General features: G+C 44.6%; 1 protein-coding gene across 1 annotated transcript in view; it reads left to right on the forward strand.

Moving 5' to 3' along the window:
• The window catches only part of PTCHD1 (patched domain containing 1), a 50,389-nt gene extending 27,928 nt beyond the window's left edge, over positions 1–22,461 (forward strand). The window contains exons 2-3 of the mRNA XM_029931022.1: positions 8,277–8,937; positions 20,364–22,461. Coding sequence (XP_029786882.1) covers positions 8,277–8,937; positions 20,364–22,018 — 2,316 coding nt within the window. The 3' untranslated portion in view covers positions 22,019–22,461. The remainder of the gene's footprint in view (positions 1–8,276; positions 8,938–20,363) is intronic.
• Positions 22,462–22,803: the final 342 nt, after the last annotated feature.

Consider the following 22,803-nt stretch of genomic DNA (forward strand, 5'->3'; position numbering starts at 1 on the left):
ACCTTTCATAGCCCAGAACCATTGTCTTTTTCCTAAAAGCCTGTCCTGGTACCACCAAACTGTACCTTGTAAACCAAATAAAATTGTCTGGTACTCCAACAAGGGAGGGCCCGTGTCTGTCAGGGCTGGTGGAAAGGAAGAACTGGGCTGGTGGAAAGGCCAAGAGGGGGAAAGAACAGACCCTCACTGAAGGTCAATTAGGTGAACTACAAAAAACTGCCAATACTGAACCACTCTGTTACCTACAGAAATGGCAGTTTCATATGGTTTAATCCAAGAGTAAATGCCAGGGCAGACACCTTTTATATCTTTCCACACTTGATCCTCATAATGGCACGATGCGGTCAGACTAATCCCCATTTTAGGGATAATGAAACTGAATTAAATGCCTGAAGTCATCGTCTCAGTTTGGGTTCCTCCAAAAGTTGGCCCAGAGTCAAAGATACAATAGGAATAGTATGTTTGGAAGACAATCCCAGCAAGCACTGAGAGACCATGGCAACATACAACAGGGAAGGGAAGCAGTAAGTTATAGGGACCTTGTCAGGCTAGTTACCCTCGGGGCAGCTGGAGCCTAATCCTGCTGGGGAACTCTGGGAAACAGGAAGTGACAGGTGCCGCATAGTCACTCCACCTTGAGAACAACGGAGCTGGGGTATTTAGTCAGAGGCCCAGGCTGCTTGGGACTGAGGTAGTACGTTAGTGCCCCAGTATTTTCACATCAGGCTGGAAGTGGGACCGGTGGCCAATGAAGCCGTGAGACAATAGGGCCAGGGCCCAGCTGTGTTTGCTATGGTCCCATAGGTAGAACTAACTAAGGCAGGATTTGAACTCGTGGCATTCTGACCTCATAACTCATGTCCTTCCCACTGAAGCACAAGATATTGTCAAAACCCAGAAAAGACCAGGGGCTCCAGGCCTATCAGGAATCAACTCCAGGGTTGTATCTGGACAGCGGTGGGACATGTGCCAGAAGAAATACCATGCCACGCCTCCCTGATGTATAATTGCAGTCACATTTGCACATCCCTCTAGGATTTACAAAATGCATCCCCTCCATCACTTCATTTGGCCTTCCTCTTGCCTATGAGACAGACTAAAATCCATTCACTCACAAGATTATTATGTTTTCATATGTTTACTCCATAACTATTGAGTATATGTAGTAAGAACTGTTCTAGGCAGTAGAGATATAGAAGTAGACCAAATAGACAAACACACCAGCCTGGTAGAACTCCTCTCCTAGTGGGAGCAGCAGAATAAAGAAGCAAAAAGAGATGCAGAACACAATGTCATATCACAGTGCCGTGAACAACTTTAAATGAGAAAAACTGATGGAGATAGCGAGGGATGCTGGTTTTACTAACTGGGGTGGGATCAGAGAAGATGATTACATCGGAGCAGGGAAGTGAAGGAAGCAAAGCTATCCAGAGGAAGGACATTCCTGGCAGAATTAAGAGAAAGATGAGCCATGTGACTAGGGCATGGTGAGACAGGACCCGAGATGTCAACAAGGACAACCTGCCACTTTGTTGGCTACAGTCAGGACTCAGGTGTTGGCTCTCAGTGTCGTGGGAAACCACGGAAGGATTCAGAGCAGGGAAGTGGCATGATGTGTGTTCTAAAAGGCTCATTTTTTACTTCTCTCTAACTCATGTGGTCAGCAAGACCCAACACCAGAATTTAAATGGAAGTCTTCTGACTCCTGATCCAGTACTCTTCCCACTCAGGTTCACAGTCACTTTCCAGACCTGGAAGTCCTCAGTACCCTGTTTTTCCTGCCCTTTTAAGAGTTATTTGTGGCCTCCTGACCGAATCTTAAAACTACTGTTACCTGTTCCTCAGGCATCTGGCTGTTTGGGCCTTCTCTTTGCCTCTTGGCCAGTCAGCATTTCATGTTCTCCCACTTCTGAGAGAGCAGATACTCAGCAAAGCCTGGGACCCACAAACTTGCTCAACCAAAGCTTAAGCCTGACCATGAAAGTCAGGGGAGGACAATGGGATTCAAAGATAACCATTCTAATCGGAAAGGTTAACATAACAGATTTCCAGGGGTCTTCATGATATCAAGGGATTTTTAAAATTAAAACCAAATGAAATTTTCCCAAGGCTACAGAAACAGAGATTACCAGATCTCATTGTCTTTCTCCTCCAATGTGGAATCGGACAAAAGATGCAAGGAGATATTATAGTTGCCTTTTCCTTCATCATTACTATTTTTTGTGTCTAAAGTCTCAGATTTATTTGCTTCAAATCGAAAGCTGCATTGCTTTTTCAGTCAAGGCTGCAAACACAAACAGCCTGTTGTGGGAATTACAATGTGGGGCTTTCTTGGCTGCTTTTTAGTGTCAACATCAGCAATAAGAGCATTTACCCCCTGGTAAGGCAAGGAGAAGAACTGACACATCCCACATCCCACTCTCCCGGGCCTCCAATGACACTATAGTAGTGACAGAAATCGCCATTCATCTTTTGTCACTAGAGCAGGTCAGCAATGACACTAGGCACAAATGTATAGAAGAAGCGTGTAGACAGATAGTCACTTGTTTGGCTACATCCACAGCTTAAATTTGGTGTCCTCCAAACATGTAATGTTTCAAAGGCAGAATGATATTTCTGTTCACTTATTAAGGGATGACTAACTTGCTTTTGGCTGCACTACAAATGAATCACGGTAACAATCCCCAACTTGCGGCTTGTGGTATTCTGATGTAATGCATTTCTATTAAAAGAAGAGGAAAGAGAGTGGGTGAGAGTGAGATCCTGCAAAGACAGAACATAACACCGAGGGAGCTAGCGTAACTGATGGACTGCCGAGACCAGGTCTGTCCACTGCAAGGTGTTTTCCTGTGTCCTGGGTGGGGATCCCTTGCCAGCCAGTTCCCACCCATTTACAGTTGCAGAATGGAGACCCAGATTAAGCCCTGGAATTTGGAGGGATTCAATGAAGAAGACATTTCATTTGGAGTTGAAAACCAGATATTCCTTGAAAGCATTTTTAAGGCAATTTGTTGTAATGACACTTTGAAGATAATTATTTGGGGGCAAGTGATAGAAGTAAGACAAGCAAATGAACAACCTCCCCTTTTAAGGTGTTTTACTGGGGGTGCCTGGCTGGCTGGCTCAGTGGGTAGAGCATGCAACTCTTGATCTTAGGGTTGGACGTTCAAGCCCCACCTTGGGCACAGAGATCCCTTATCTTTGAAAAATGGTTTTAATGAATGCGGCTCCTTTGTGAGTGGCAGATGGAGGGGGTGGGAAGGCAAGACAAGGAAAGGAAGGCAGCCAATAAAGCTGGATCACCAGATTGACTCCCCTGGGGACCTGGGGGACCCTTGCCTCCTCCAAGTCTCCCCTTACAGGCTAGCTTGCCAAGGACAGCTAGACGCTGCTCCCAGAGCCTGTTAATTGCCCTGCCTGACACAGTGACTTTCCAGCCCTTTTCCACAAAAAACAAATACAAAAAGACCTGAAAGGTACTGTAAAAGATCCTGTGAACCCACAGGTATTTTTCCTATGTTAATCACCGCTCAGGAGCAGACACTTCCTTCCTCCCAGATCCCTTCTGTACTCTCTACAAGGTGCCCCTGCTGTCTTCTGAGGAAGATCTGAGTGTGCCAAGGAGAGGCAGAGAGGAAATTAGACTCTGGCCTGTCGTGACCGGCAGCCCACACTGGCTTTGTCCCAGGCTCTGGCAGAAGGGGATTATAAGAGCCAGTGCCTCCCCAGAACGGGAAATCACTCAGAAAAGGGAGTCTTTTTTTTTCTCCAGTAAACCTATTTTCCCTACCCTGTGGTTTCCTTTCTGGGTTTCATCTACTATCAGATCTGTCATTGACCTAAAAAGAACTTCAATGTGTTGGAAAAGCATGCTTCAAGCAGCTATAATAAATCTCAAATTGATATTTATGAAGTTAACTTTCTCTCACCCAGAATCTGATCATATACTATGTGGATGTCACTCATCTTAGAATTAGGTCGTGTTAGAACCAAAAGGGTCTGTCTGTAAAGATTAGCTAAACCAACCTCCTGTTTTTTACTGATAAATCTGAGACCTGAAAATGTGACATTCTTAGGGTCTCTTACACTCCTACATAAGCAGCAGAAGCCAGACTTGAAGCCACAACTTCTTTCTGCTGGATTCCATTGTGTCCCACAGCCTTTCTTCTTCATAAGGCTGTCTTTGCAAAGTTTGATTTGGCAACTAAAGGGTCTGGATGGAGGGTAAGAAAAGTCAGGAGGCTCAAAACCCATCCCCTTTGCTACCTGTTAGTACCACCAGCTAACGCTGCCATCTACAGTTGAGGTTTTGGCTCTTGGGATTATTTCTGGCCTCTCTTGATGAACCCCAGGTCCCCAAATACAGCCAGCCCACGGCTCTGTCACAGTGAGGGCCAGTCATTTGGACCAGGCAGGCTGACAGCACTGCACCTTCCCTCAAGTCCTCTCCATCCTCCTCCAGAGTGGTCTGTGCTGGGCTAGGGCCACATGTCCTGCTGCTCCCAAGAGCCTCCCTCTGCACTGTACTCACTGGCTCAGCTCAGGTGAGCTATTGACATTCCTTATGTCTCAATTGCTCCACCTAGAAAATGAAGGTAATCATTTAATCATTTCCATAGGGACTTGTACAGAATGAAGTTTTAAACTACAAAGAAAGTACTTAGCAGACTAGTTACTATTACTGTTATCGTTATTAACCTGAAGGGTGATGAGAGCAAAGAAGCCAAGAATTTAAGCGGCACGTTCAGAGCCTGGGAAGCAACCTCAATTTAACATTCAGTTCTGGCCTCTTTGGCAGCAAACACAGAACAGAAAATATTGTGATGAGGACTGACATTGGATGGGGCCTTATCAGTACAAAGTGCTTGGCACTGTCTGCTGTTAGAATATTGCCTTTGTTTTGAATGTTGTATCTCTTCTGTTATTTTCCGTGTGTGGGTGTGAGCACACTAAATTCAGGGAAATGATCCTATTATTGACAACACGCTAGACTTGATGAGTACTTATTGAATGTGTGTTAAGTGACTAATATAGAATCTGTGCATAGTTATGGAAACATGGGCTTTGGGTTGATTCACGTGACAGATTCAGACTATATTAAGGGTCAGGACTCTGACTTTGGGTCATTTCCCCCTGCTTTTTTCTGAGGGTGTCTTACCTAGCTCAGTAATAAGCCCATGTAGCTTGAGGTTGTCCATTTGGTGGACTGAAGTGTCTCAGTCACCATTTCACTATCATGCTCTGATGTTCTCCTGCATTTCTTTACCCCTTCCAGCCCCAAGAGAAGAGATTAATTTAAAGGCAAAGATAAAATCACTATAAACTAACCTGTCATCATTTTCACCTTCCTTTTCCAGGGCAGGAACTTAAAGTAAGTATAAAGAAAAAAAGAGCATAGCTTCAATCTCTTGCTTCCCTTCTCCCCTGTGAATGTATCAAAGAACACCTACTAATGTCTCTACTATCCTGAGTGGGGCTCCTTTAGGAAAGTAACACCCTATACAGGTTCTCTCCAGGGAGCACGTGGACTAGCAAGAGTAGAAGGTGTGTGTACTTAATGTGCCCTCACAGCAACCAAAGAGCAGAACTGAGAAGTTTAAGAAGTCACAGAAGGGAGTCTCCATTCTTCCCCATGCCTCTATCACCCTCTCACCTCTGATCCCACAGTAGAATCCCACAGACTCCTCCTGCCAGGTGGGTGGCCTCAGCCAACACCCCCTCTCTGGATGCTTCATCACTCAGCATCTCCCTGCCACTCAGAAGGAAGAGTGACACATGTTCCGCCCACCTTTCCATTGGAAATTCAAAGCAGCTGCATCTCACAGCAGCTCCCATACTGAGAACTAAGAAACCTTCCTTCTCCACCTTCACGAAGGTCTCCCTGCCCAAGTCTCCCTCCCGTGATATGCTGGGACAGGAGTTAACACAGTGGTTCCTTTCTTCGGTCTGTCATCCCAGAGGCCATGGCAGTAGATCTGCAGAGTTGGCAGATCACTAAATAGTTTATTATGCCCCAAGCAGCAGGGCATGGTCACCCTAAAGAATGGATGGAAAATATCCCCTTGCTGTAACTGGGTTCAATCCTGTGGCTTAACACCATCTTATCTGGCAATCTTCTTCCCTTGACATATTTAGTAATCACTCTAAGGGAGATTTATTAGACTGCTCATAGGCACAAATAACGCACTAAATATTACACATATGCATGCTTTCAATACCACTCCTTTTCTAGCCTATTCTGAATCTTTCTGCAAAGTCTGTCTTTTAACAGTTATCAAAACTCTCTCTTGTCTTTAAATTCCTCTTGGTTCTTCTGTCCCCAAGATAACTTTATACTTGGGATTTTTTTTTTGTAGTTGGAAGTTCTTTTAATCAAAATTCACTGGGCAATGCTTAGAGAAAGAAGAGTAAATTAAAAGACACACTCAGTTTAAAATCATTGAAGACATTTTGCTCCTCATTAATCTCAAAGCATCAAAACAAAAATTTAGCTAGAGTTTTGTAAAAATAATCTCTTGGGTGTCTCTGGGAGATTGTGTGTGTGTGTATGTGTGTGTGTGTGTGTGTGTGTGTGTGTGTGTGTGTGTGTGTGTCTCACGGAAAGAACTCAAAATATTTCAGCCAAATATCATACAATGAAGTGTTTCCCAACCTGAGGGGTGGTGCCCATGAGGAGATGTGGGGAAGGGGACACTGAGAATCAGGGTTAACAACACATGCTCTGTGCATGACGGACAGCTGGTGCCCCTTCAACATTGTCTAAGAGCATAATCGATATCAAGAGCATAATCAATATCCCACACACGCTGGCACGTGCACAGCAGAATGTCTTCACAAATAATCCATCTAGAGCACATTTAAGAGAAAATATATCAGGGTCATGGAGATGCTCAGAAGGTTATGAGTTATAATGGCACAGTCACACTGTAGCAACTGGATATTAAATTTTATTCCCTTTACATATGAAATGTTTTTCTTCATCCATTAGATACTCAATGGCTCCCTCTGCTCTTGAGAGAGCCCACCCATTGCCAGGCACAAGTACACTCACCTAACTGCCACTCCATTACATGTCCACCATTTTGCAAACTGGGCACATTTCACAGAGAATAGGCCTTGGGCTATAGAGTGTACATACTCCTACATATGTGAACTTAAGCACTTGGGAATTTTTAGGGGTGGGGCAGCGAAAGCATAAACGTGGCCATTTGTTGCTAGCAAGTATCTTGATTCAACTGCCAGCACTGTCAACCTGGAGGTGTGGCAAGGAGCTGGGAGTGTGCGTTCTGGAGTCGGATTGCCCAGGATGGCCCAGCATTCTCTCATACTATGCATGTGACCTTAGGCAAGTAACTGAGTCTCGGTTTCCTCATCTGTAAAATGAGACTAGGACTTGTACCTACTTCATAGTTTCCTGTAAGGGTTAAATGAGCCAATCTGTGTAAAGGGCCTAGAACTGTGCCTGGCTAGAGTAGGAACCATTAAATGAGTGCTCATGTTCCCAGCGTCCACTTCGATCACAGGGGTATAGAGCGTGACATGGCCGGTGTGACTTGCGGTGAGGCGTGCTGAGTAAGTCCCACTGTGCTCCTTTAGCATGACTGCCATGAGTCCCAGCCAGTCTCTGGCAGTTCCGTTTCCCTCCCTTCGCATGTAAGCAGACAGGGAACACCAGATAATATGAGGTTCCTCAAGGTGAACCTCTACATCTTTTATGGCACTCAGGGACTCAGTTGGATGGGGAAATCATTTGGCTACCCTACCAATTGGCAGTGAGGGAGGGGCCTATAGTGGACCTGTGCACTTGAAGCCGTGCCTTAGTTCACACCATACCTTACATCTTCAAGATGGTGGACGTACATGAGATTTTCAAGCATCATAGACCAATTGAGTCCCAAGTAACGGAACATGTAGAAAGCAAGCTGGTGCAGTAACCCAGCATGTCTCAAACTATACCTTTATCAGAATCCTCTGGAGAACTTGTGAAAACCCAGATTCCCAGGCTGCACCCCAGAGATTCTGATCTTCCAGGTCTGAGGTGGAGACTGACAGTTTTCATCTCTGGTAAGTTCCCAGGTGGTGCTGCTGCTGGTTTTGAATGCTTACTACCTACCTCTAATGTAAGGTTCTAACATTTAACGTGAACTCTTTAGCTGAGAGACGATATGAGAGACTCCCCACCCCACATAGAGGTACTTGAATCCAGAGAGCCGATGCCATGCACTAATGCCGCATTTTGGGTAATAAACACTGACTTTCATTTTCTTCCCCCGTAGTTGCATGCTGCTGTGACCCGGATCCAGGTCCCAAGACCTGGTTTTAATTACACATTTGCCCACATATGTATCCTGAATAATGATAAGACTTGCATCGTGGATGACATAGTGCATGTTCTGGAGGAGCTAAAGAATGCTCGGGCCACCAACCGGACCAATTTTGCTATCACATACCCAATCACTCACTTGAAGGATGGGAGGGCGGTGTACAACGGACACCAGCTTGGAGGCGTCACTGTGCACAGCAAGGACCGGGTCAAGTCCGCAGAGGCTGTCCAGCTCACCTACTACCTGCAGTCAATCAACAGTCTCAATGACATGGTGGCTGAGAGGTGGGAGTCCAGCTTCTGCGACACTGTCCGACTGTTCCAGAAATCCAACAGCAAAGTCAAAATGTACCCTTACACGTCCTCCTCACTGAGGGAAGATTTCCAGAAGACCAGCCGTGTATCAGAACGTTACCTGGTCACCAGCCTGATCCTGGTGGTTACCATGGCCATCCTGTGCTGCTCTATGCAGGACTGCGTCCGCAGCAAACCCTGGCTAGGCCTGCTCGGTTTGGTGACCATAACCCTGGCCACTCTCACCGCGGCCGGGATCATCAATCTTACTGGTGGGAAATACAATTCCACCTTCCTGGGAGTCCCTTTCGTCATGCTAGGTAATTACTGCCCTTCATTTTTTTATTTTCTCCTGCTGTGTGGTGGTGAGTGGGTTCCTTAAAAGGCAAGGAGTAGCCGTCTAACAACTTTGTTTCATTTAGAGGGTCTTATTTTTGCCCAAATGTCCTGGGACCAATTCTATAATGCACTGGCCATCGGCAAGGGGAAACTTGATTTGCTAAGTGTGCCAGACGTCCGAAGTCCTGGGTCCCAGCCCTAGTTCTCCATTATGTAGCTGGCATTAACCAGATATTGATCTTCTCTGGTGCCCCAGTGTCTTAGGTGGGGCTTCCCCAGAAGCAGAGCCTGAGACAAGGATTTAGATATAAGTTACTTACTTGGGAAGTGAGCCCAGGAAGCCCCAGGTGGGAGAGAGGACATGAGACAGGGAAGAAAGACCATTCAGGGTATGTTAATGGGCAGGTTACTGCTTTAGGCACCTGTGGCTCAATCCCAATGGGGACCTTTGGGAGACTTAACAGAATACACCTCAGAGAGGTAGTCCTTGAGGGGTGAGGAAGCTGCCAGCTGGGCTATGTACCCAGAAAGCCTGTGTCTGATTCACTGGGGCACTCTCCCTGAGAAAGACAGAGCACATTCCTGCCGCTGGCAAAATCCCTCAGGTGAATGGTATTTGTAGCAAGAAGCCTTCCATGAGCTCCGGAATAGAGAATGGAAGGGCATGTAGGTTGGCCACTGACAGTGTCTGCTCCCCTCAGTTTCCCCACCCTATGGATGGAGTGGATGTGAATGTCACAGAAGGAGACATGATAAATGTACAGGAACCCAGAAAGCAACAAGCAAGACCTTAGTAAGAAGGGATCTTTTTTCCCTACCCTTGCTATAAACTCAGGAGAATGTTTGAAAATGGCGGTGTGAGAATCCCAGCTATTCTCTCTCGGGGGCTGCAAGACAGAGATAACGGTGGAAACAAAGCCACAGTGGTTATATCACATCAGTTGCTGTGTTCACTTGGTATCGAAAATGACTGATGGCAGCGTTCTCACGGGCCAAGGGTTCCAGGGGTTAGCTTCCCCCTTCTCTGTGGCACCCTCTCCTCCATTCCTTTACCAAAAGTAAAGTGTCATTTGGAATCAGATACCGACATGACCCCTGAAGTGGCATTTTTCGCTGAATGGGAAAGAACTCTGCCCGAGCCCATTAGAATGCCTAATGCCCTGTGCGGGGGCAGCAGAAGGAAAGGGAAGAACTGACTCGGGAAATTTCAGCGGCATTACAGTCAGATGACAAGCAGGGTGGCGTGGCTGCAAGGTCACGGGCCTGTGGGAAGTCAGGCCTGGGCAGCCACAGCGTATGGTAGCTCCTGGGAAAGAGGGTGCCGCGGAGAGCGAGCGAGCTGCACATCTAGAGGTGGAACACCACAGAGAAGGGGCTTCTGTGCTTCCTCCTGAATTCGGGCAGTTAAGAAGGCAGCATAACTTGCCTCGTTAACCCCCAGTCGGTGAGCTCAGTCTCTGGGATCCTTGGCCGTTGCGGAAAGACTGACTGTGACCCGGTATCAGCTTCCCTAGAGGCCTGAGTCAAGGTTTCCTTAAATTAAGATGTTTTGCTCATGATTAGGCCCAGGCTTGGGTTTTATCATTTTAGCTTTTCTTTTGTAAAAATGCGGTGGTTTTTCTTGGGGTTTTTCTCTGAGGGGAAGAAAACCAGGAATAACAAAAAAGTAGAGAACTGAAGGGAGACAGTGGGTTTTTCAGGTAAAGAAAAAAAGAATGTCAGAGCTAGAAAAAGGACTATTGGCGTTGGTTTTATGATACTCCAAGGTGTGACCAGTGGGCCCAGAGGATGATACAGGGTTTAAACTTCCTAAAAACTAAATGCGTTAAGTAAAGTAAAATTTCAATATTTAGGGCTTCTTAAAATTAGTTTGTAAGTAAAATAATATAGCAATAGGGGCACCTGGGTGGCTCAGTCAGCTAAGCGTCCAACTTTTGATTTTGGCTCAGGTCATGATCTCATGGTGTGTAAGTTCGAGCCCTGCTTCAGCCTCTGCACTGACAACACGTAGCCTGCTTGGGATCCTCTCTCTCCCCCTCTCTCTGCCCCTCCCCTGCTCACAGTCACTCGCTTGCTTTTGCTGTCTCTCTCTCAAAAGAAATAACTATTCATTTAAGAAACAATAGTCAAAACTTCTTAAAATCAATTTCACCAAGTGAAAAGAAACTGAATATTCCAAACTTCTCTAAATAAATTTTATTAAATAAAAGAAATTACAGTATTTAAGATTTCTTAAGACTAGTTTTGGTACTTCTTAAAGAAGTTTTAAATATTGGAAGTAAAAGTTGGCACAAAAGGGAATAGAGCAGCCAGTACTGGTGCAGGGAGGGATGTGAGCATTGGGAAGATGCCGTGAGCCGAGAAGAGGCTTCAGAAAACAAATCCAGCGACCGCAGCGCCACAACTCCACAGACACTGAGTATCAGTCAACTGTACGTCAGAGTTCAATTCACAAAAGCCTGGTATTTGTGGTGAAAGAGACCAAGCGCTGCAGGTACCCAATACTCCCTTGTTGGCAATTTGTGAGGAGTGTTACATGCATTGATTTGATGGCGGTTTTCCCAGCTGACAATCAGTATGCAACCTTTCTGTATATTCTCAGCCCAAAGACATCTCACATTACTTAGTCACAACATGAAAGGAAGCTACGCATTTTAGTGGCTAAGGCGCATTTGCAATAAATACTTTGCACCATGTAATGGGTGCTTCATATGCTCATAAAGCCAACAGTGCCTGGATTTAGGATGGTTACCCTTCTGTATTGCACAGATAAACTCTTCATTCTCAGAATTCGATTGTAAAATGAAATACAGGCAAGGGCATGTTCGTAAATGTTGCATTGAGGGCCAGTGTTTAATTCTGGATTTTTGACTACCAGTCCTAAAATGCCAATAAATATTTCAAATGACCAAGGAGAAATGCAGTGCTAAGGGTTTTGCACTAGGAGCAAATAAACTGTCCTGCTTTAAAATCTGCCTGTCTGTACCATAAAATGGCTATGCTTAAACTAAGATTTAAGCAAAACTTCTTGATTTTCCTGTTACATAAATACATGTCAAATAAAAATTTAAAACTATATGGCCTCATTCAAAAGCAAAAGTATCTTACACAACATCTCTAATATACAGACATTTCCTTGGCCAACAACAGGTCTATAATGCGATAAACATTATATTTAAAAATCAGCAAACTCAACATTCTCAGTGTGATGCCGGTCACATAAGGCCAGATCCAGCCAAATGCCAAAATGGCAGAAGATTTAGAATGGAAAATTTTAAGACCACGTGTGTCAAGCAGTATTAACCTGACAAAATTCCAGAATAGGAAAGAATTTGGATAAACTCTGAGAGTTCGCCATAATGGGATGTGACTGTGTGATTCCAGCCAAGATGATACGTGACATCTCTGGCAATAAGAATATATCCTACACAGATGAATCATTTTGGCAATGATGTAAGCATAGATACATCATGATTTAGAATGTTTTTAATCAGTGTCATGCATATTAGACAATCCCACTCTGCCAAAACCCTTGTCTACATGAGTCACATCAGTATATTTAGAGCTGAAATCCTTAATGGTCTACAGCATTACAAATGCCCATTGACATTTTTTTGTTACTATAAACTAGGAGAAGAGTTTACTTCATCCCTATCCCTTCTGCATAAAGTAATAACCTTTCTTTCCAAACTACATTAATGCCAGGTACTGAGGTACTTGAGCTGCCATTTGTAAACATATGACACTCGTCATTTTAATCCGTTATAGAACTTCCTTTAAAGGATGAGAATTTATGCCATTGTCCTGCAGTTGGCTATGGTTTAAGAAACTGGCATAGGTTTTGTGCATGCAAGCTCTCCTTACAGGCTTACTATTTCCACAGCTTTCCTGACCAGACGCAAATCAGGAAGGGAATGGAATGCTGGAGAATCTTTGGGATTTTGAGACAGTCAAATGCCACATCCAGGGTGCCCTCTTCCTTCTGACTTATGAAGCCAGGCCACTCAAATTTGAGGATGGGAAGGGGAGAGAGGACGTAATGAAGTGCTAGGAGGAGAATAATAGCAGGCATGTTTGGTTCCTTTCAGGTATATCCTAAGATTATCTGTATTTAGCAGAAACCAGAAGATCAGGTTCAATTCTCTAAGAATACATTCTCATTTGATGCCGCCTGGATTATGGCACGATATTTCAGTATATGAAGCTCAGACTTAATAAAGAGGTGAAAGTTCTTGGGCAGGAAATTTAGTTTGGAGAAATTAGAATTCCTAATTATTTTTGCTCTAAACTCAAGCAAAGCTGAAAGGTTTTGCTTTTCTGGTGAATATTCTGATATATCACCTTTTTTTTTTTTCTTAAGTAATCTCCATACCCAAGATGGGGCTCCAAACTCATGTCACATGCTTTATTGACTTAGCCAGCCAGGTGTCCCATTCTGGCATATTTCTTAAGTCACAAGAAAACATGGCGGGGGCAGGGGGTGGGGCAGTGCTGGGAATCAGCCAAATAATAATAAAGCTCAAACTGTATGAAATTGCCACTAGTCAACTATTTTTTATCTCAAAACTAGTACCAATATACAACCATTTTTTAACTCCAAAGCGTTAATTTCTCATGGTTCAACCTAACATATTATTGTAGAGGTCCATTATTTGCAACAATACAACAATCTACATGATGAAGTAGAATATTGTGGAAATACTCTGCTTGGATATAAACCACTAACTGCTTCAGTAATTTCTAGGGGGCAAAAACCTGGCTTATAAAGGTTTAATTTTTCCCAGTTTTGTTTACATCTGATTAAGAGAGTAATTCCATACAATATTTTTGAAGTTTTTTCCCTGAGTGTCTTTTTATAATGTATGATGGGTCATCGGCAGACTAATTTACAAGGAGATTGTGTAATCTAGTTTTGTGAGTACTTCTCACCCTTTTATTATGCTCCACTAATTGTAGTACAGTAAGGGGTGGGTGAGAAGAAATAGGTTTGGGGAGATGGAACAAATCACATTTTATTGTTCTCTTCTTAACCGTAAAGGAGGACGAGAACAGGACTGACGGGCAGGTCCAGGAAGGCATAGTATCCTGCCAGAGCTCAGTACGGTGGAGGAGTACAATGACACTTTGTCTTTGACGCCGGCCTTCCGGTATACTCTGGGTGGCCTAACCACTAGTCTAGGGCATGGGGAAATGGCAGATTCTGCAAAGGTCAGGCAGCAGAAGGCAACATCAGGACACCGAGCTGGTAAAAATGGACCATGAAGAAAAACACTCAGTTTGGTATTGCATTTGGACCAGCATTTCAGAAAGTCACTACTGGGGCCAGGTAGCACTGACCACATGGGTCTACAGAGCTCACGATGCAAGCAGATTCACAGTCATTGGCGAGGAAACCCTGCATTTCACCTTGGCACTTTAGCAGCCAAGAACCAAAATGTAGATGGAATTTAAGAGGGATTCTAGCCTCTTCTCTGCACCAATGGTACAGTAGCACTAGCATTTCTCTTCCTCATCAGTACAATAAATTTCAAATCAGCCTACTGATACACCATACACATCGTGTGTGTGCATAATCTGGGTGCATAATACTTATCACCTTAGCTATATTCTATGTACTATGATATATTATGCAATCAGTTCACGTGCTTTTGTATTTCATGTGTTTATAACATTATGTAGTGAATATTGTTTCAATATTTGAATATACATATACTATCTATTTCTCTAGATTACATAGTATACATTCACACATTTTATAAATAAATACATAATACAGAAATACAAAAATCCTATTTGAACAGGATTTGAACAGTGGGCTCCATTTACACACACTGAGTTTTATATAGTGCACGCACATACACACACACACACACAGTATCTAAATATGTTTCTTTCAACAAGAAAGAGCTATTAGCATATTCATTTCTTGGACTCTTACATGCAGGTCTCTAATGAAGGAAAAAGCATTTTACAGATGAAACCCAATGCCGTGATGAGACCTGCCGCACCGTGCTGGGTCTCTGGTAGAAAGCACAGGATGTGTGTGTTTGCCCTGCCTGACGTGTGCATCCGTCTCAAACCGAGTACATCTTCCTTTACTCTCACTCTTAACTGTGACACAAAACAGGCAGTGATAAACCAAACAATTCGGCACAGAAAGTAAATGTTTATAACTGGCAAAGTGTAAATGTAACCCAATTAATGAACTTCTCCCTGAAAATAGATGTTACTTAACCCAGACAAACATACCCTTTAAATTTCTTCTCAAAGAAACAAAAATCATGAATTTATGTGGATGTCACTGAAAGAAAAGCATTTTATAAACACGAGCTACTTAGTGAACCTCGTCTAAGAATAAAATATGTTTTAAGCAGATTTTGCTCATGCATTCATTATACTCTGGATTTTCTAGAAGAATGTAGTAATTTTATTTCCACATATGAAATTTGGCACTGCCCAGGCATGCTATAAATGGCCTCACTGTCTCCTGGTATTAAATGTTTCACACTGAAACTAAAAGATCATCCATTAGCAAGCCATTCCATTTCACCTCCTCATCGTCTCAGCTCTTCCTTGTTTTTAGGAACTCAGATGAGGAACTCCTGCTAGTATGGAAGGGGTGGAAAGGTGAGCAATGCCCAAAGGCATCAGCCTCTGTGCTCTGTGTGTGCCAGGGCAGGCACGCGAATCTGGGCGTAAGGAGTATCTGCCTTATGGAATTCAGATGTACAAGATAGATCAATCTGCTTGTGATTATGCACTGACAGAAAATTAATAAACAAACTACCCAGACTGCCTCTGATAGCAAAACCATGAAATACATTAAAAAATATGATTCATTTTATGACCAGCTCTCCAGAAGCCCATCTACTGGGTAAAGCTGGGTTAACTCTCAACTATTCATTGGCGGATTCCTACGTTCGTGGATTATAAACAGCTCTGAAGGCTTTGGTCAGGTCCGAGAAAAGGGTCTGAGTGAGGGTGAGATTTAATCTGTCAATGTTTCTGAGAGTCATCCCAAGTGACTAGAGGATTAGCCAGGTGAGGTTTCTCCACCACTAGTGCTATATACCATTTGTACTGCTTTTTCTCGTCATTGGCCCCAAAGCCTGAAAGTCAAGCGCACGTAAAGATATAAAATCACTTGGAAAAGAAGAAAAATTATTGGGCTAAACCCTCTAGTATTTGTTTGTACTAGATGACAATCCCAAAGTCTACTGCTAATAAAATACAAACTGCACTCCTGGGACAAACCACATCTGAACCCTGGTGAAGAGCTCTGCGGGCCCTGATCCCAGGATGTGGCTAACAGGCCCTCCCCCACCGCCGCCCCTTGCCTCAAAGCCTTCACTCATGAATAATGAGGCCTTGGGCCTGGATGTGTATCTTGACACATACTGATACACATGGAACATACAGACATGCAATGTACCAAAATAGAAGCAAACATCTTCCATTTGCCTTTAAAAGACAAGCAAATACTTCAAAAGCTTCTTTATCTTAAGAATTTGATAGAATCAATATGCAGTGTCTAACTGTTCCCTTTGGCAACTCTTCAGCCTTAAATACCATTGACTGTAAGAGAGGGAATGGCCTGGGCTATCAGTCGGTTCCTGCGCACTCACCACCATACAGTCTTTACATCCAGGTCTTGGGCTGTGGACCTGCCGTGGGGATGTTGAGCCCTGGCTCTTGTTACCACCACAGGGCCTCTGGTCACCGAAGGCTGAGTCTGTTTGGAACTTCCTGTCTAGGTGGCTCCCTACTTGAGTGCTGCTACGAGGGAGTGCACATGAACAGGCTTGGAGCACTGGAGATAGATGAGGGGCCCTTGCGGAAATGATGCTTTGAGGCGATGACATAGGCCCCTTGATCAGATTTAATATAGAGGCTTAGAGGCTTCCGACTTCATCAAGAAAATATAAAAACTAGAGTGCAAGGAAGACAGCAATATTTTTGCTTTTAAAGCACCTTTAAAAACTGGGGAAATGACAGCCAAACCTCGGGAAAGTATCTTCGATCCACACGTGCTGTCTGCCCGCCTCTGTAAACTGGCCTTGGAGCCCTGCTTGCTAGGCCCCGGCCCCAAAGTGAAGAGATGCTGGATGATGGCGAGGCTAAAGAAGGGAGGCGCGTGCTGAGACAGGAGAGTGAGGAGGAAGAGAACCTACCCAATCTTTCTTCCCTGACTTTCCTTGATTTCCGCCGGCCTGCTCCTGAAGTGGCTACAAAAGATACGGCCAACGCTGGCTCTGAAGGAAAACCTGAAGGATTTAATCTCTGTGAAATCCACCCACCTGTAATTTCCTCTTCACTGCCTCCTCATCTCCAGCCTCTGTCCTCCCCCCCATACCTACAGCAAGCTGCTTCAGGAGACCACCGACCCAGAGGGGGTTTGCATTTCTAAGAATATTCTTGAAGGCCCAAACCAAAGGGAATGTGGCTATATTTATGGGGCAGGCGGGCATTCTGGGGCATTGAGGGAGCAGGCAAGGTATTCCCCACATCCAGGGCTCCTGCAATATGACTCCTCTTGAGGCCAAGCCAGAAAACAGAAACCTCATAGTTCAGCTTTCCTTCAGGGTAACAGACTGACTGACCTCTTCAACAGAACTACCCCGCAGTGAAGCAGGGCTAGTGCCGGCCCGCCGCCAGGCTGGGAGGCGCCTAGAGTTATGTGGCGCCTCTACCGACTGACTGCGCTTCGGAAGGAGCCCCAGTTACGGTGTTAGCGATTGCCCCTGAAATCCAGAGAGTTCTTCGAAGACCCTGCACAACTCCGATTTGGAATTTGGGGAGTATGCACCCGCCAGAGACGTGTGACTGTAGAAACGAGAAAATCTGCCTTCTCAGAAAGGATGGTGGGGGCCTTTGGAAGCAAGACCGACAAAGACTAGCAACAAATTCTGAGCAACCAGATAGAGCAGGTGCTTTGTCAGGGCCTCCTCTTCTTGCCTCTGGGAGTGTCCGCATGCACACCCTTGTCACAAGAGGAATGAAGGAATAGTCTCCAACACCCCCTATGAATCAAATTAAAATTCTCTCTGGAGCTGCCCCCAAGACCAAGAACCTATGCAAAGAGTCCGGACTCAATAAAAATGATCAAACTATACAAGGACATGGCATTTAAAATGGAACAAAAGAACTCAGGAGCCAAGCTAACAGCCTCCTTCCACATTTTCCTTGAATTTGATTATTTTCATTCTGGACCCTCAAGCCTCATTCTCTTCACCTAATAGCCCTGTTAATTCCAATTCATTTCCTCAGTGAGCCTCTAAGATTACTCAACAGCCTGGTAAGAAATGGATTCTTACAGTATTTTCCAACAAGAGTTAGGGTCAGATAATGTCCTAAAACATCACATCAACTGTAAAAAAAAAAAAAAAAGGACTGCAGAACAGATTTCACTTAAATTCTACTCCACGACTAATTATAATCCTGCTCTGTGCTTCTTTACATTCTTCCCATATTTAATGACTCAGTACTAAAGCCCTGTTTTAAAACATGTGTCTTGTTTCTAGCAAGTAAATACTAGAAAAAAATTGCCATTTGCCATTTTCAGTGGAACTCCAAAGTGTGCTTTACCCATGAAAACTTGGTCTACGTGGCCCCAGATGATAGGCCTCTGCTGGCACTGTTATCCCAGCGTGCAGATGCCTCGGGGGTATTAATCCTCTTTTCACTCTCATTGTCCTAGAGTGGCTCACTTTTAATTGAAGGTCGGGCAGTCCTCCCTGAGAACAATGTGGAAGCACACTTAATAGTTTTCCCTCCTGAGACTAGCCGTTAGCTTTCTGAAACATAATTAGCAGGATGCCAGTCAAAGAGTGCATGTTTTACTGCACATCTGGGGAGTTTCGGTGCCTCCAATTTAATAGGGGCCACGGTGCTAGTTATCAAATTGACAGTCTCGACCTGACCTCCAAAAGTGGCGGTAGAACGATGCCTAGTAAATTAAGATAAATGCCAAATCCTTCGGAGGAAACAGGTCTACATCACGATGATGAAATGGGCATTGGGGTTTGAGACCGAGCAAGACTTCACAATAAGGATATAAACACGGGCTTGAGCACATGGGAAGATGTCCCCCCGGTTATTGTGCACACAAGATCACATTGAGTCACTTCAGCCAGCATTATGCTTGTCCAGAGATGTTAAATTCTTTTCTAAAAACAAGACTGTTGCACCACCGGGTAAAGATTTTATTATCCTCAATAATGGGATCGAATATGCCAAGGCACAGAAGTAGGAAATGAGATCTGTTGAACCCAGTGCCAAGACAGGGGTTCCTGAAAGCCACAACAGGTCACTTTTGCTGGACTTTCTGATGTTGTAGTGGCCTGGAAACCCCGGGAGAGCCATGGGGCAAGCGTCTGCCTCCAACCCGGAGATGTGGGAGATCAAGCCTTGAGCAGTGGAATGGAGTCAAAACGTGAGCACGAACCATACCTCTGCTAGTCCAGTGTTACTGGACTTCTAACCTAGGAGGCAGAGGCACTAAGTAGTTAAGGAAAGAGGTGACCGATCAGCCTCTCTTCCTCAGAGGCCATTACCATATAGTGCAGAGAAGCTAGCACAGTTACCCCCTGCTTGATACATCATCTATGAACAAACAAAATTAGTCAAACAGGTCTCTGAAGACAAAATGCAAGCCCTACACCTATGAGCCAAATTTTACTTTTTATCAGTTGCAGGCAGAGTTCATGTGAATCGTGTTCTGTCTTCCATCTTTCCTGTTCACTCCAACTCATTCCTACCTATTGTGCTTCCTTCTGTGTCTCAGATTTATTGCTTCCTCAACTGATGCTTGGGGTAGGGGTGGGGGGAGGCTATGGTTTAGTTTCCTGTTGAAGCTCAAATTAGATACAGGGCCTCTTTCTTCCTAAATCCCTTCACCTGGCCAAAGGCAAATGAGGCGATGAGACATTCAGAAGCCTCTGCCCACTCCCTGCCTTCCTCTGCGCTGACCTCCAGCCAGACTTGGGGGGATGACAAGCCAAGTGATGAGTGGCCAGGAGCCTTCTCTGTAGTGTTCCACCAACCAAGGGAGACAAAAACTCTGCAAGCTGCACCGGCAACCCTAAACTAGCACTGTGTACAGTCCCCAAGAGACAGGCGCAAGTCTCCTCCACTTTCTGTAGGCACCCGTCCGCCCCGCATTCTTCAGCCAGAAGGGAGCATGAAGGTCCTAGCTCCTCTCTCTCCCCTTTCACTAGCCATTCACATTGAAGATTTACCAAAACATAGGTCCCTCTTTCACAGGAGAAATAGGTGGCAGTGACCTGTCACCACCAGGGCTAGATAGATTTCCCTTGACCCAGTAGGCCCCCATAACCAAGTTGGCTCCCCTCTTGAAAGATGGCAGAGTCTTTTCAACTTTTGATCTAGTCTTTTTCTGCCCCCTCAGGTCATGGATTATATGGGACTTTTGAAATGTTATCCTCCTGGAGGAAAACTAGAGAAGACCAACATGTTAAAGAGAGAACTGCAGCAGTCTATGCAGACTCCATGCTCTCCTTTTCTCTCACCACTGCCATGTACCTGGTCACCTTTGGCATAGGGGCCAGCCCTTTCACGAACATTGAGGCAGCCAGGATTTTCTGCTGCAATTCCTGTATTGCAATCTTCTTCAACTACCTCTATGTACTCTCGTTTTATGGTTCCAGCCTGGTATTCACTGGCTACATAGAAAACAATTACCAGCATAGTATCTTCTGTAGAAAAGTCCCGAAGCCCGAAGCATTGCAGGAGAAGCCGGCATGGTACAGGTTTCTCCTGACAGCCAGATTCAGCGAGGACACAACTGACGGTGAGGAAGCGAACACTTACGAGAGTCACCTATTGGTATGTTTCCTCAAACGCTATTACTGTGACTGGATAACCAACACCTATGTCAAGCCTTTTGTAGTTCTCTTTTACCTTATTTATATTTCCTTTGCCTTAATGGGCTATCTGCAGGTCAGTGAAGGGTCAGACCTTAGTAACATCGTAGCAACCGCGACGCAAACCATTGAGTACACTACTGCCCAGCAAAAGTACTTTAGTAACTACAGTCCGGTGATTGGGTTTTACATATATGAGTCCATAGAGTACTGGAACACTAGCGTCCAAGAAGACGTGCTAGAATACACCAAGGGGTTTGTGCGGATATCCTGGTTTGAGAGCTATTTAAATTACCTTCGGAAACTCAATGTGTCCACTGGCTTGCCTAAGAAAAATTTCACAGATATGTTGAGAAATTCCTTCCTGAAAGCTCCCCAATTTTCACATTTTCAAGAGGACATCATCTTCTCTAAAAAGTACAATGATGAGGTTGATGTAGTGGCCTCCAGAATGTTTCTGGTGGCCAAGACCATGGAAACTAACAGAGATGAACTCTATGATCTCCTGGAGACCCTCAGGAGACTTTCTGTCACCTCCAAGGTGAAGTTCATTGTCTTCAACCCGTCCTTCGTGTATATGGATCGATATGCCTCCTCTCTGGGAGCCCCCCTGCACAACTCCTGCATCAGTGCTTTGTTCCTGCTCTTCTTCTCGGCATTCCTGGTGGCAGATTCCCTGATTAACGTCTGGCTCACTCTCACGGTTGTGTCCGTGGAGTTTGGAGTTATAGGTTTCATGACATTATGGAAAGTAGAACTGGACTGCATTTCTGTGCTATGCTTAATTTATGGAATTAACTACACAATTGACAACTGTGCTCCACTGTTATCCACATTCGTTCTGGGCAAGGATTTCACAAGAACTAAGTGGGTGAAAAACGCCCTGGAAGTGCATGGGGTAGCTATTTTACAGAGTTACCTCTGCTATCTCGTTGGTCTGATTCCTCTCGCAGCTGTGCCTTCAAATCTGACCTGTACACTGTTCAGGTGCTTGTTTTTAATAGCATTTGTCACCTTCTTTCACTGCTTTGCCATTTTACCTGTGATACTGACTTTCCTGCCACCCTCGAAGAAAAAAAGGAAAGAGAAGAAAAACCCTGAAAACCGGGAGGAAATTGAATGTGTGGAAATGGTGGATATTGACAGCACCCGAGTGGTTGACCAAATTACAACAGTATGAGATAAGAGTCTCTGCTTGTTATTTTTTCACCCTAGGTCTTACCGAGAGCAAAGATATTATGTTACTGAAACAATTTCAAAGTTGTTCTTTCTTTTTTAAGCATAAGAAACAGACATTGCCAAAGTAAAGGACAAGGGGGGAAATGGGCATTGCATATTTTCAGGCTTTAAAACAAAAGGACTGTTACCAGAAAGAATTTACACACACACACACACACACACACACACACACACACACATGCACACACGCACACGCACACACACACGGAGACACAGTCTTAAACTAAGAGCAAATAGAAGAAAGCTTATTAGCAAGCAGAATCCTATTTTGTTCACACTGCAGATGTTGCTGGTATTGTGACAAAAACCCACTGATTGAAAGGTCAGCTGCCAAGGCAGAAATAGCTTTAAGCATTGTTCAAACAATAAAGCTTCCAGAACTTCTGCAGAGCAGTGGATCCAGGCAGGGTCTGTGGTTTGAGGTCTTAGCTGTCTCATCTAGCTCCCCAGCACCCCAAGGAGATGCTTTCAAAAGTCCTGGCCAGCAAAAGCAAGCCAGAACCTTGGAAGTGACACATGGTAGAGTGGCCATCACCCACGGAGTGAAACTGAGTGATCTCTAAACTCACCCAGGTGAGGCAGTTTTGTTGTCTCGAAATGCATTGATCATTTCCCCCCATCAGTATCTTTTCAACGTTTGTAGGATTTGGTTAATACACCTTTAAACCAATGACAGCTCCAGCATCGCGGAGTTGGGGCAATTCTATTTTGGAATATCTTGTTGCT

The sequence above is a fragment of the Suricata suricatta genome, chromosome X (genome assembly GCF_006229205.1).
Source record: "Suricata suricatta isolate VVHF042 chromosome X, meerkat_22Aug2017_6uvM2_HiC, whole genome shotgun sequence".
Classification (NCBI taxonomy): Eukaryota; Metazoa; Chordata; class Mammalia; order Carnivora; family Herpestidae; genus Suricata; species Suricata suricatta.